This window comes from Drepanopeziza brunnea, assembly GCF_022702325.1.
Source record: "Drepanopeziza brunnea f. sp. 'multigermtubi' strain 214-2 chromosome Unknown ctg10, whole genome shotgun sequence".
NCBI lineage: Eukaryota > Fungi > Ascomycota > Leotiomycetes > Helotiales > Drepanopezizaceae > Drepanopeziza > Drepanopeziza brunnea.
The window spans coordinates 220,702-234,051 of record NW_027094073.1 but is presented as its reverse complement, the minus strand read 5'-3'; the positions used below and the strand labels follow the sequence as shown (position 1 = coordinate 234,051).

Genomic DNA, 13,350 nt, shown 5'->3' with positions numbered 1-13,350 from the left:
AAGGAACCCCTCGCACATATCATCTCGTAAGCATCCGAGGCCGTGAAGTAAGAAGGCAGTGTACCTGGGGGGCAAAGTAAAGACCTCCCGGTTCGTTCGAAGTCACCACCCCGTCTATACGCCTCCGCATTGGGGAAAAAAAAAGAGAAGAAAAAAAAAAAAAAACGCAAACTACCCCGACTCATGTACACCGATGAACACGCCCAACACGGAGAGTGATTTAGTTGTTCTCCCCCTCCCCCTTGTCTTTATCCTCTTCCTTCTTCTTTCTCTTCTCCGAGCACGTAAAGAGGTTAATATAGGTATCCCCTCTAGCGGCACAAGCGAGCATCATGCGATGCGGATGGAATGCCGTCGCCGAGATGGGAGAAGTGCCACGCAGGAAGGTGGAGTAAGGCTCGACGCGCGAAAGTTGCGTGCCTTCGAAATTATAGACTTTGACTGTGTGGGCGCCGGTGCCGCTGTTTCAGAGTTAGCCATAGATAGTTGAGATTCAAGGTGGCGGGGAGACTTACACCGCAAAAACAGGCAAATGCTCATGCGTACTCGCCGTCCTCAGCCCATCGCCCGTCGTGTTGATAGTCCTCAGGCACTTATCCATGCGAATATCCCACAACTTGACCTTCCCGTTGATGCTTGCGCTCACTAGCTCTCGCTGGCCACCACGTTGCATATGCACGCTCTTGACCCAGACGCCGCCATTCTCATCCTTCCACTTCTTGACCATGGCTTCTTGCGGCCTGTTCCGGGTGTCGAAGACGCGGATGGCGCCGTCCCCAAAGCCGGCTACGAACGTGTTTCCGGTCATTTGGTCCGAGGTGAGGGACGTGACGCAGGAGCCGGAGCGGGCATTAATGTCCACAACGCAGACTTCAGGCGCGGCGGCCCAGACGCGGATCACTTTAACGTCACCTGCTACGAGAAGCTTACCAGACACCTGTTGCCAGTCGAAGACCATGCCGGAGTTGACATTGCTTGGGACAAGGTGGGTCAGAGCTCGCCAGGCGGAAGCAACCTCGATCTTCTTCTCGGAATCGTAGTTGCGGTAGATGCGGATGACACCGTCAGATGAACCAGACATCAAGAAGGCTTGATCGTCCTCGTTTATAAATTGCAAATCACTAATTCGGGAGCCTTCGGGGTTACCATTCGAGAACCGGTTGAGTCGGCCAGACTTCTTCCAGTCCCAGATGCAGATGGTGTCGCGATCATCGGAAACTGCCAGGTGATCTTCGAATTGATGGAAGGTCATCTTCGAAGGCTGGCTCTGGTTATTGAAGAACCCGGCTTGATTGGTCCACTTGCCGCTCCCTGCAATCTCCTTTTGTGGTTGTGTCTCACGCAGAATGGCTTCGTTTCTTGAACGTCGCCACAAGCGCTCATTGTAGTCGGTACTACCAGGCTCATCGGCCTCGCTGGGCTTCATCTGAGGTTCGCGAAAGTACTCGATAGACCACTCGAAGAAGGTGCTCTCCAGTGGAATCACAGGAGCGTCAGACATCTTGCGAGGCTTATACTGCCCGGACACTGGCTCTTTGGCAGCGTGGTAGACACCAGGAGTCACGGGGGTCTCATTGACGTCCGGCGGGGTGGTGTAATCTATCGTAAATCTCTTCGGGAGCCCGGGCTTTTGGGGAACACCAGGAGTCCTGGGAACACTCTTGTCTCCAGGCGAGGGCTCGGCGCTAGAGCTAGCAAAACCGGGCAGTGTGTGGAAGAGGAAGCTGGTTGTGCGCCTGAGCAACCCTGGAGCAGGCTTTGGAGATGAGTTACCTTCTTGTCCTGCAGGCGTGCTGGGTCTGACATCGGCTGCTGGTTGTCTCGGTGGGGCAGCTCTCGCAGCACTCCTTGAGATGTCCTCGAAAAGATTCTGTGTCAGTCCCCCGATCGGCGATTGAAGAAGGGCAATATTGATGTAGTCAACGATGATCGTCGCATTTCGTCCGACCTCGGGGTGGGGGTCAACGGCCATGATGAGGATATGCTTCCAGACGGCAGCGAAGATGGAGTTGTGAGCAATACCGTGGGCGGTAGCTTTGATGTTGCCATCAGCGTCGCGATTCGCGCGCTTCGCGTAGTGCAATCCCATCTTGTGCTCTTTCCCGTCATCGCTAGGTGGAAATTTTCGGTATTCTCGCTCCTCAAGGAGTTGCTCGTACGCAGCCACCAAGACCTTGTTCTCGTAGCGATGAATGAACTTGGAAAAGTACACCAACAGCTCCTTGCGGACCATCGCGTTACCATCATAGGCCATTTCCATCACGGTCCACGAGATGTTCTCCTCGATGCGGGCAACCTCATCAGTGAGATCGGCGATTCCCAAGAATGTCGTCATGGCATAAAGCATAGCAGCTCGGACTTCGCAGCACACGTCCCGAACGAGAAGAGCGAGCTTGCTCGGTGCGTTCTCTCTGATGCCTCTCCACTTCGCGTCTGGCAGATCATTCCACAGCTGACTGATGCAGAGACAAGCCCATTGGCGAAGTAGGGGGTTCTCGTTATTTTGCAGATGTGCAAGGCAGTAGTTCATGATCTCTGACTGATTGCAAACCGTTTGTCCCTGCTTGTAGCCATCGCAAAGTCGAGCAAGGATGAATGCGCACATGGCCTTGTGCTCCAGACTATCGACCACGGGAAGGCCTTCGTTTGGCTTCAGGATAGAGGCGAAGTACATGTATCCACTGTCCTTCAGGAGGTCCGTTTGGCAGGTGATGTCAACGGCCAAGACTCGAGTCCAGATGAAGACCATGACGGGCTTGAGCTCGTTGGCAGCAGATTGCAGCAGCTTCAGAACATATGGAAAGATGCCGATGCTCAGAGCCAGGTTAACAGCCCAGGGACCCATGTCAAGAAATTTGCCTAGCAAGATCAAAGCCCGAACCCGGTGTTGCTGACTCAAAAGGACTTGTAGGACGACAGGAAGCTGATCCGGAGCCTTTTTCGTTACAGCACCTTGCGTCAGATATACCTCAAATGCCGTAAGCTGCTCTGTGAAGAAGCTCGAGTTCTGAAACTCGTAATCGGGGCGAGTGCCATTCTCCTTCTCTTCCAGCATGTCGAGCTGCGACAGAGCCATTTCTACAGCGAGATCCCAGCTGGCCCACAGAGGATGTGTATGGGTGTCTGGAAGCACTGGGAAGGATTGCGGGTGGCAGTTATATGTCGACATGACTCTCTGCGCAAGCAGGAAGTTGCGGAACAGAGCCGCAACCATGAGATCTTGTCGAAAGAATTGGCGGAAAAGATCACGCGGGAGGGACGTCCAAGCGATCGTATCCGTGATGGCGGTGAAGATCCAGTTCAGTTCTCCCAGAGGAGTCCGTCTCTCTTGCAGTCTTCCGGGGAGTTTCTTGGCTCGCTCGGGGGTGATATTTGATGGAAGCGGATTTTGGAGGCAGAAGAACCACAGAGCCATCTCGATGGGGGTTGTGAGACAGCATGAGAAGACATCTGCTGGGAGTAGGGGGTTCGTGGGTAGGTTCTCCTTGACGCCGCAAGCAGCCAAGTGGATGTAGGGTGTGAAAGCTTGGGCAGTGTAGCTGGGGTCCTTGGACACATTCTCAGCCTCCTCTTCCTCGTGCTTTTGAACGAATCGGTGGAAGTTGTTGATGATGTTGCCTGCGTCCGAGCAGTCCCAGACATAGAAAGTAGGCGCCTGGAGCCAGGTTTGTAGGTCGTACAGTGAGACCGGAATGTACTGAGTGTAATTCTTATTGAACACCCAGATCTCGCCGGACGCGGTGGGCTTTGGAACACCGTGGCCGTTGTAGTGGAACAGTACTCGCTCCTCCTTAGCATTCCTGCGCAGAGATTGGGTAAACTTCTTGGTCTCTTCCACCGAAGGGTCCAGGTATTGCTTGTATCGCGTACGGATCGCCAACGTCTCATACTGCGCCTGCAACGCCTTTCCAATGGTCTCCAAGGCCTTGGCGACCGGCGGGTTCGTGGGGTCTTGCCAGGCTTCCATCTTCGCCCCAGGGTTTGTTTTCAGCTGGTCTGGTGGCTCCACTCCAATATTCAGACAAATCGCCAACGCCGCAGACACAGTCTTCAGCCGATCCTTCATCCGCCAAGGTTGTAGATCGAAGGCCTCCGTCTGGGGATTGCCAGTCGTCTCATGGCGCTTGTCGGTGAAGTACATGTACCAATTCTGCCACACGTTAGCTTTGAAGTCCGGAGGCTCCCGTATTGATAACAAGGTCAACAATTTGAAGCGTGTTCTTGGGCCTTCTTGAGCATTTGTCATTGATCGGCCGTGTAGATGTTTACGGGTAGAGGAATACCCGCCTGGCTATTGATCCAATGGTGGGTGCACTGTTGATGACGATCTATCTTGACATCTCGTCGAGTTGCGAGGCAAAATTTACAGCAGTATCCCCAAGGATCCAAAGAAACTGGCATGGTGCTGAAGGGTGGGAAAGAGGCACAGAGATACAGAATTGAGATATTGCAGATATCGAAATTGGATGGGATGGGATAGGACATGATGAGAAGGATAGATGCCGCAGTAAATAGCGCAATAGATAGAGACAAGATATCAAAAGGAAGGAGCCACTCACGTTCGCCAATTGAGAAACGTACTCCTCTGAGGCATAATGATCTTCGAAACCATGCCTTGCTCCAAATTCAGAAATATGCTCCGCATCTACTTCCTGGTCCAAACCATGGGGCCCAACATCGCTCTTTGCTCTCTGTAGCAGCGGCCGTGATTTGACCGTCAAACCCGGATCCGTCTCGAATCCATCTGGGTACGACTCTTCTACCGTGTTCGGCGCAGACGTAGGTCGTGCGTGTCCAGATACTCTTCTTTGACCCGCGCCATCTGGGTAGGAAGCCGACGGTCTATGATCATTGCTTGGATCTGGAGGTGGAGGGGGAGATAGGTAGGCGTCGCCGTTTACCGGCTCATTGCTAATTGCCGGTCGATGGCCCATCTGAGGAGAGCTACTTGTTTGTACAGGAGGTTCTTGTCGCAGGACTTGAGCCTGATGGCTGTGCGACGTGCTCGAAGTTGGCTGGCCCGGGGCTGCGCGCTGTGCCGGATGCTGCTGTTGGCGGCCAACAGCGGTCATGGTGAAGAGGAGATCTCCTTTTGCTTCAGGCGCTGGAGCTCATTGTGTGTGTTATTGAGAAGGGTTGGCTGTTCGAAATGGGAGATTAGGTGGGTTATTGATTTCGAAGAAGTGGCGGAGATGGAGGCGGAGGCGGAGGTGGAGCTGGAGGTGGAGGTGATCGCTATCGATACTTATCGGGATGCAAGAGGTATGTACAGTATGTATGTATGCGTTAGTTTGATTCGGGTTGGGGGCTGAAAGGTGAGTAAGTAGGTGATTGGTGAAATCGCAAGTCCGAGGTCGAGCTCGAGGTCGAGGTCAAGGTCGAGGTCAAGGTCAAGGGAGGCCAAGGTCAAGGTCAAGGTCAAGGTCAAGGTCGAGGTCGAGGTCGAGGTCGAGGTCGGGGTCGGGGTCGGGGTCGAAGAGGATCGGTTTCGGCAAACCAGAAATGCGATCACCCACCAGCGCAAGTCCTGGTCCCAAATTTCGTGTGGGATCCGGTGCAGACGAAATTCGGAGATCGTTTTCCCTTCCCCAGACGAGACGAGTTGCCAGGCACTTCAATTCATTCTCCTCCTTTTGGGCCACCACTGTGGTACGTCACCGGCCCAGATAGCAGGCAGATGGGGGGATTTTCTTCTTCCTCCCTGGTCACGAGACGAGATGCGGCTCTTTCTGGGCTGGGCTGGGCTGGGCTGGGCTGGGCTGGGCTGGGGTCAAGTGGTTTGTTTCTTCCCAATGCTCCGGTAACTCCTCGATCATTATCCAAGCCTCGACCCTGAATGCCGAAGGCATATTTCACGGCGGTGATGCCCGGATCGAGGGCTCTCCTTCTATCTGAATTGCTCTCTTCATAGTCCAGGCAGAGATTACTTTGATCTCGTCTTTCCTAAGCCTAAGCCTAAGCCTAAGCCTAAGCCTAAGCCTAAGCATGGATATCCGTACATATGGATGCTCATCACGAGTGGGACTGCCGACCGTTGTCGATCGTTGTCGTGGAGGAGAGAGGAGAGAGGAGAGACGGGTGGGCGGGTTGACGGGCGACGGGTTGACGTAGCAGCTCAGCTCCTCTGGCAATGTCCATCCGGGTGATCACCTGCCCGGCTTCGTCTTCGTCTTCTTTGTTTTCCCTTTCTTGTTCCTCTCCCCTTTGTCACCTTTATTTCCTTTCCTCCCTCTTCCTTTGGGTCTTGGTGCCTGCAGCTTATGCTACTGTATGATACCGGTACCGGTACTGGTACTGAGTACTACCGACGTAACACCTTCTTTCGAACGAAACGGGGAACTCCAGACTGACTTGAACAGATAGAGTAGTGGTATTACGGTAGTAGTACGGTAGTAGTACCTTAGTAGTACCTACTTAGTAGTAGTAGTAGTAGTAGTACCTGCTTAGTAGTACGTATAGTACGTAGGTAGTCAGTACCACTGCGGATAACTAAGCAAGCATCTACCACCTATCCTGCTAGGTATCCTGCCATCCGACCGAGGTAATCTCGTCCCCAACTCCCTCCTCCCCTTTTCCCCTCTTGAAACACGCCCTTGCTCTTGGACGCCTGATCGGCCGAACAGTCAGCGTGCATGCCGACCTACTACGTACGTAGTATGTAGGGGGTTGGTCAACGGAGAGTCTACCGGCAACTGGCACTTGGCACTTGGCCGGTAGAGACATGTACGTAACTGATAATGTGCAAGTCTGCACGAGGATTTCTGTTCTTTTTCTTTGGATAATTTGGATGTGAAGTATGGGATGTGAAGTCAATACGGAAATAAACAACCTCACCTTGACGTAATACCTACCGGTACCTACTACTCTCTCCGTACCTACATAGCTACCGGTACATAGCTACATAGGTACATAGGTACATAGGTACATAGGTACATAGGTAGACGTCGGCTAAGAAGCACACTACCCGATACTTATCCACTTCGATATCCACTTCCGTCTCTCTGCTCCGTACCTTACAGTAACTGTCAGTACTTCTCTTCAATCTTCCCTTAATGCCCTCTTCTATCCCCCATCCCCCCCCCCCCCCCCCCTTATCCGGCCAGCTCCTTGAAAAGATCTTCCCTTTCCCCAGTCATCTCGTTCGCTCGACAATCTACACCAGACTAATGCGTCGGATCTCCTTCAGGCCTGTGCATCAACGACCAAAAACATTTTTTGGTTGTTTTTCCACTCCCACTCCCACTCCCACTCCCACTCCCAACTTCCCCGACCCTGTCCCTGACCCCGTCCCCGTCCCCGTCCCCGTCCCCGTCCCCGTCCCCGTCCCCGTCCCCGTCCCCGTCCCCGTCCCCGTCCATGTTCCCGTCCCCGTCCCCGTCCCATCTCCATCTTCATCTCCATCTCCATCTCCATCTCCGTTTCCATCGGCATCCCAGACCCGACCCGACCAGGGCCGTTCTGCAGGTCCGCCACAATCTACCAACTAACTTCCAGCCAGCGGCCAGCGGCCAGCCTCCAGGACCGGGACTGAAGTGCGCTCCCGACTTTTACTACGGTGAGTAAGAACTTGCTACTACTTACCTACTTACTTACTTTACCCACTCCACTCCGACCCAACCCCCTTTGCGTCGTATACTTTCTCCAGTTCGCCCTTTCCGCGCTGCGACGGCGACCCCAGCCATCCGTTTTTATTTCCATTTCCATTTCTATTTCCTATTCCAATTGATCTCAATAAATGAAACGAGACCACTACCAATACTTACTTATCGTAACTACAGCCGGTAATCCTGCGGCCGTGCTCCCGTCACACGACGTCGACAGGACCAGAAGCAGAACCTCGAAATTCTCCCCTAAATCTACCACTGCACCCTTCAATCACAACCGACGACACCCTACACCTTCCTCTACATCAATCACTCTGGCGATATCATAACCAAGGCGGTGCGCCGCACGGCAACCAACCCGATACCATGGCATTCTCCCTGTTCAAGAGCAGGAACAAGAATGTGGACAAGGCCCAATCAGCAAATAAGGAGGCTGCTCCAGCATCGCAGCAACAAGCCAACAACAGCAATGCTCGCGTGAACGAGAAGGGCGCTGTGCACGTCTCGACGGTGGCGGCCAGTGTGAACAACTCGATGAGCTCGCTGCAAGGGGGCGGTGGTACCTCGACGCCGACTCCCGACCAGCAGAGCAACAATAACAACACCACTACGACCACGAGACAGGGCCCGCGGGGACCGCAGAGTGCGGAGCCGCAGCCTGCGTCGGATCTTCTGGTGAGTGCGACCGCCATACCTCCAGGGAGTGTTTGTTGGCTCGGAGCGGAGCCGAGCCGAGAAAGGGGGGAAATCGAGTACTAATGGTCGCATATCTAGCTACGGAACATGTCTGCGCCCGCTGTCCAGCAGCCCTCCATGAACGCCAATCCCAATGCCTCCCTATACCCGTGGTCGCAGCGCCGTCTCACGTACACCACCTCCCATCCCAGCCCTTTTCCTCGCTATGGCGCCGCGGTCAACTCGATCGCCTCGAAGGAGGGCGACATTTACCTGATGGGCGGTCTGATCAACAGCTCGACGGTCAAGGGGGATCTGTGGATGGTTGAGGCCGGTGGGAATATGGCTTGCTACCCCCTAGCAACGACGGCTGAAGGCCCGGGGCCGAGAGTAGGGCATGCGAGTTTGCTAGTCGGAAATGCGTTTATTGTCTATGGAGGAGATACCAAGATGGAGGATTCAGATGTGCTAGACGAGACGCTCTACTTGCTGAATACCTGTAGGTTTCACTAGATCAGGGGTGACAATCATGCTGATAGGAATAGCGACGCGACAATGGTCGAGAGCAGTCCCCGCGGGACCAAGACCGGCAGGACGATACGGCCACTCGCTTAACATTCTTGGGTCCAAGATTTATGTATTTGGAGGCCAGGTGGAGGGCTTCTTCATGAACGACCTGGTTGCGTTCGATTTGAATCAACTGCAGGTCCCCACAAACAGGTGGGAGATGCTCATCCGGAATAGCGTGGATGGCGAACCACTACAAGGCCAGATACCCCCGGCGCGCACGAATCACTCGGTTGTCACGTTCAATGAAAAGTTATATTTGTAAGAAGCCTTGTCTGACAGGTAGGTTCAGAACTGACACGCGCAGGTTTGGAGGAACCAATGGCTTCCAATGGTTTAATGATGTCTGGTGCTACGATCCACTATCTAATATGTGGACTTCCCTCGACTGTATCGGATACATACCTGCTCCTCGGGAAGGCCACGCAGCCGCTATTGTCGACGATGTAATGTATATCTTTGGAGGACGGACAGAAGAAGGCGCGGACCTGGGAGATCTGGCGGCGTTCAGAATCTCGTCGAGGCGGTGGTACACCTTTCAAAATATGGGCCCTTCGCCCTCGCCGAGATCGGGACATAGCATGACGGCGTTCAACAAGCAGGTCGTGGTGTTAGCCGGTGAGCCAAGCACCGCGACCAGAGAGGCTGGGGATCTGGGAATCGTTTACCTACTGGACACCAGTAAGATTCGGTATCCGAACGATCAGGCAATTCAGCCGTCGCCCGCTTCCGACAGAGGCCTGGGACATCGACGGCCGAGCATGAGCGAGAAGTCTGGTATGGGAGCCAGTCGTGGACTCAGCTCTCGAGATGGATCGACGATGCACGACCCGTCGAAGAGACTGAATGGTGCACCGAGGGATCAAGGCTATGGCCGAGGGAATGGTGCGCCGGGTGTAAACGGGAATGATATGAATGGTGTCGCTCCTGGGTCAGCTCAACCGCAAGGCGCGCCCACCGGGCCTTCAGGACCTCAAGGCTTCCCAAATGGGGTGCAGCAGAACGGCCAGCCAGGAGGATCTAAACTCCCTCGAGCTTCGATGGCTCAAACGGCTCCAGGCCCCCCACCGCAACAGCAAGCACCAAATCCTAGAGCTAGTAGTGCGAACGGACAGATAGGACCGAATGGAATACCAGCGGCGGGGCGTGGGAAGCCGCAGGGGAAAGCCGAGCGAGGATCCGGGCCATCGGTTGACCCGTCCGTACAGCCACCGCAGAATCGTGCTGTCGAAAACATTATCCAGCCGGCCCAATCCCGTACTACGTCCCCTGCCTTGAGAGAGTCCCCGCAGCCGCGAGAGAGCCCTGTCTTTAACGGGCGGCGTACACCCACGCAGACACAGCCCCAAGGCCAAATATCGAGAGCAGCATCATCTGCTGAGAACGGCCCGCCTGTGAGCATGAATACCGCCGGTGCTGGTGCTGGTACGGTCAGGGCCTCGTCCAAATCCAGATCGCACCGTCAACAGAGCTCGCTAGACAGCACTAGCGAGCAGTCTTCTTTACGGAATGTCATAAATGCCCGCCAGGCATCGCCCCCTCCGTCTCGGCAGCCCAGTGTGAGTCTGACCAGAAGAAGCTCGAAGCGGAATTCTCAAACCGTAGCTCTGCTGAAGGAACTGGATGCGGCCAAGAACCGTAATGCTTGGTATGCCTCCGAGCTCGAACTGGCTCGTAAAGCTGGGTACACCCCAAACCCCTCCTCGAGTCCGTTCCTCGATCAGAGAGCAGCAGAGTCGTTTGACGATGACGACAGGCCGCTGATTGAAGCTCTGATTGCTATGAAAGGCGAGCTTGCCAATGTCCAAGTATCAATCGACAAGCAAGCCATTCTTGCCGCTAAAAAGATTGCTGAGATCGAGAAGCAGAGAGATGCGGCTGTGAGTGAAGCTGTGTATGCCAAGGCCAGGCTTGCGGCGCACAGCGGTAGTCAGAGCAGTACGCCTCAGCCTTATGCCGACGCGCGCGATCTTGGCTCGATGTCTCTGGACAGGTCTGTAGAGGTCAGCAAGAAGCTTGCGGCGGCCCTCGCTGAACAGCGGGATCTCAAGAACACGATCGAAACCATCAGCTCCGAGCTTGAAGCCGAGAAGCGTGGTCGCCAGTTGGCGGAGAGCACCTTGAATACCGCACAAGGACGAATGAGTGAGCTCGAGAGTTATAAGCAGCAGAACTCGTCGGAAGTGGAACGTCTGAAGGCCGAGCTGCATGAGTTTCAAAGGGCATCGAGAGAAGAGGCGATTGTCTGCTCTGAAGCGGTTGCAGCCGTCCAATTGCTGCAAGCGGAGAAGGATGAGCTCGAGGCTCGATACGAGGAGGCTATTGGCTCAACAAAGGATGACAGCGACACTTTTGAGTCTCTTCGGGAAGCACTCGCGTCGTCGGCGGACATGAGAGAGAACCTTCAGCGAAAGTTGGATGAGGAGCGCCTCGAGCGGGAGAAGATCGAGGGCAAGCTTGCGACCCTCAAGACAGAACACGAGACGCAGGCCGCGGAGCTGGAGAGTGCCACCCGTCGTCTGAGAGGTGCCGAGGAGCTCGCGGAGCAACATGCTCACGAAGCACGCACTCATCGAGAAGCTGTTATGGCTGGGCTCAGCAAGGTTGTCGCTCGGGACGTCGGTGGCAAGGCTGCTACCAAGGACGATCGCTTGGTCGCGCTTCAAGCACAGGTCCAGTCGGCGAACTTGCTGGTCCGAAAGTACCAAGAGGCTGCGGATACTGCTTCCGAGAAGCTCCGCAGCGCTGAGGAGCGTATCGCTGGCCTCGAGGCGTACCAAGAGCAAGCCAGCCGAGAGGGCATGTCGATTCGAAAGCAACTTCAGTCGACGATGCGTGAGGTCCAAACGCTTCAAGCCAAGAACTCGGACATGAAGTACCAGCTTGCCAACCAGCAACTGGAGACGAATGCTGTCCACGTTCAGCACAACACCCTCAAGGATATTCTTGGCGAGCGAGGCATGAGCCCGATCAATTCTGCACGAGCTCGTGGGCTCCCCAGTCCTCAGTCTGGCTCCAACACGCCGGATCTCTCACGTCTGCGCGAGTTGGAACACCAGTTGGCGGCTAGCGTCCAGGCTCACGAGGAGACGAAGCAGACTTACGAAGCTCAGCATTCAGAAACCGAGGCCACCTATCGGGAGAAGCTAAGTCTACTCGAGAACGACTACCAATCTGCCGTTCACTACGTCAAGGGCACGGAGAAGATGCTGAAGCGTATGAAGGACGAATTGTCGAAATACAAGTCCGAAAACACGGGCCTGAAGGAGCACCTCGCCAAGTCCGAGGAGAAGAGGGGGGCATCACAAGATGCCTCGAGCGGATGGGACGCGGAGCGCGCTTCTCTCACTAGGCAGATCGAGACCTTACAGGCCGAGATCAAAACCTCGGTTAGTCTCTTGGAACGACAAATGGCCGACGTCAAGAAGGAGTTGGCCGCATCTCAAGAAGAGCGTGACCAGCTGAAGGAAACCCACGAGCAGTCGCAACGTCAACTCAACGCTGCGACCGAGCAAGCCCGCTCCGACCTCGCGCAGCTGCAGGAAGAGAACACTCAACTCGAGCGCCGCGCTCTGGATGCGGAGAACAAAGTCTCTCTCCTGCTTGACCAGGTCGAGTCCTCGGTCGACAACTACCGCCGCCAGTCCCGCCCAGTTGAGACCAACGGGGCTCCGATAACAGCTGCGAGCAGTACACACCAGCGCACGATCAGCGCCACCGACTCCATCTCTGAATCCTCGGTCTACGATGGTGGCAACCGAAGTTCGATGGCACTGGACAGTCTCGCGACGGAGCTCGAGACGCTGCGCTCGCACTGGGAGAACACGAACAAAAGCTACCGTCTCAGTAATGCGTTCGATTTCGAGGATCGCAGCCCTGCTAGTGCAAGCGGCTTGGGAACTGTGGGGGAGGGGCTGAGCAGTAGTTTGAGTGAGTGGCGGAAACGACTTGATGCTGAGGAGGATGCGTCAAGGTCGAAAAAGGGCGGCGAGACTGTCGTTGCGGGCGAGCTGAGCAGCGTTACGGGGAGCCCGGGTAGCAGCGTGGGGGGGGTGAGCTCGAGTGAGAAGGAGCTTGTGGCGAAGGAGGGCAAGGACAGGATTCCGGTGTGAAGGAGATTTTTGAAGCCACTGCTTCGGTACCCGCTGGCCTGTGAGTGGAGCGAGGTAGGATGATGCGATATATGGATCAGGGATCAGGCCTCCGCGATAAGCTAAGCTCAGCTTGAGCTGATCTGATCTGGGCTGGGCTGGGCGATATGCGACTTCGGCTCACTTCACTACACTAGGGCTGGATGTAGGCAGGACCACTTACTTTACGGGCGGAGTTCTGGATGCTGTGTTGGTTGGTCTTCCCCAACAACTGTTCTAAGGGTCTTCTTTTTTTCTCCCCCTGGGGGATAGGATGGGATGGATAGGGATAGGGATAGGGACAGGGATAAGGGTAGGGGGCGATGACAGATACACTACTTTTACTGCCTCTTATATCCATCTTGTGTCTCTCT

General features: G+C 55.0%; 3 protein-coding genes across 3 annotated transcripts; 2 read left to right on the top strand and 1 right to left on the bottom strand.

Annotated features, from left to right (window-relative positions):
• Positions 1–220: 220 nt before the first annotated feature.
• L3040_005908 (uncharacterized protein) lies at positions 221–5,072 on the bottom strand (the record flags this gene model as incomplete). The annotated part of the gene is made up of 3 exons (XM_007297675.2): positions 221–461; positions 516–4,150; positions 4,560–5,072. 3 exons carry the CDS (start codon positions 5,070–5,072, stop codon positions 221–223), a joined length of 4,389 nt encoding a protein of 1,462 aa, XP_007297737.2.
• Positions 5,073–7,166: 2,094 nt separating this feature from the next.
• On the top strand, positions 7,167–7,933 carry L3040_005907 (uncharacterized protein; the record flags this gene model as incomplete). Its single annotated transcript, XM_066155719.1, has 3 exons — positions 7,167–7,190; positions 7,465–7,555; positions 7,779–7,933. The coding sequence occupies 3 exons, from the start codon at positions 7,167–7,169 to the stop codon at positions 7,931–7,933; spliced, it is 270 nt and encodes an 89-aa protein (XP_066011228.1).
• A 37-nt stretch (positions 7,934–7,970) lies between these two features.
• L3040_005906 (uncharacterized protein) lies at positions 7,971–12,958 on the top strand (the record flags this gene model as incomplete). The annotated part of the gene is made up of 4 exons (XM_007297677.2): positions 7,971–8,279; positions 8,379–8,778; positions 8,825–9,107; positions 9,154–12,958. 4 exons carry the CDS (start codon positions 7,971–7,973, stop codon positions 12,956–12,958), a joined length of 4,797 nt encoding a protein of 1,598 aa, XP_007297739.1.
• Positions 12,959–13,350: the final 392 nt, after the last annotated feature.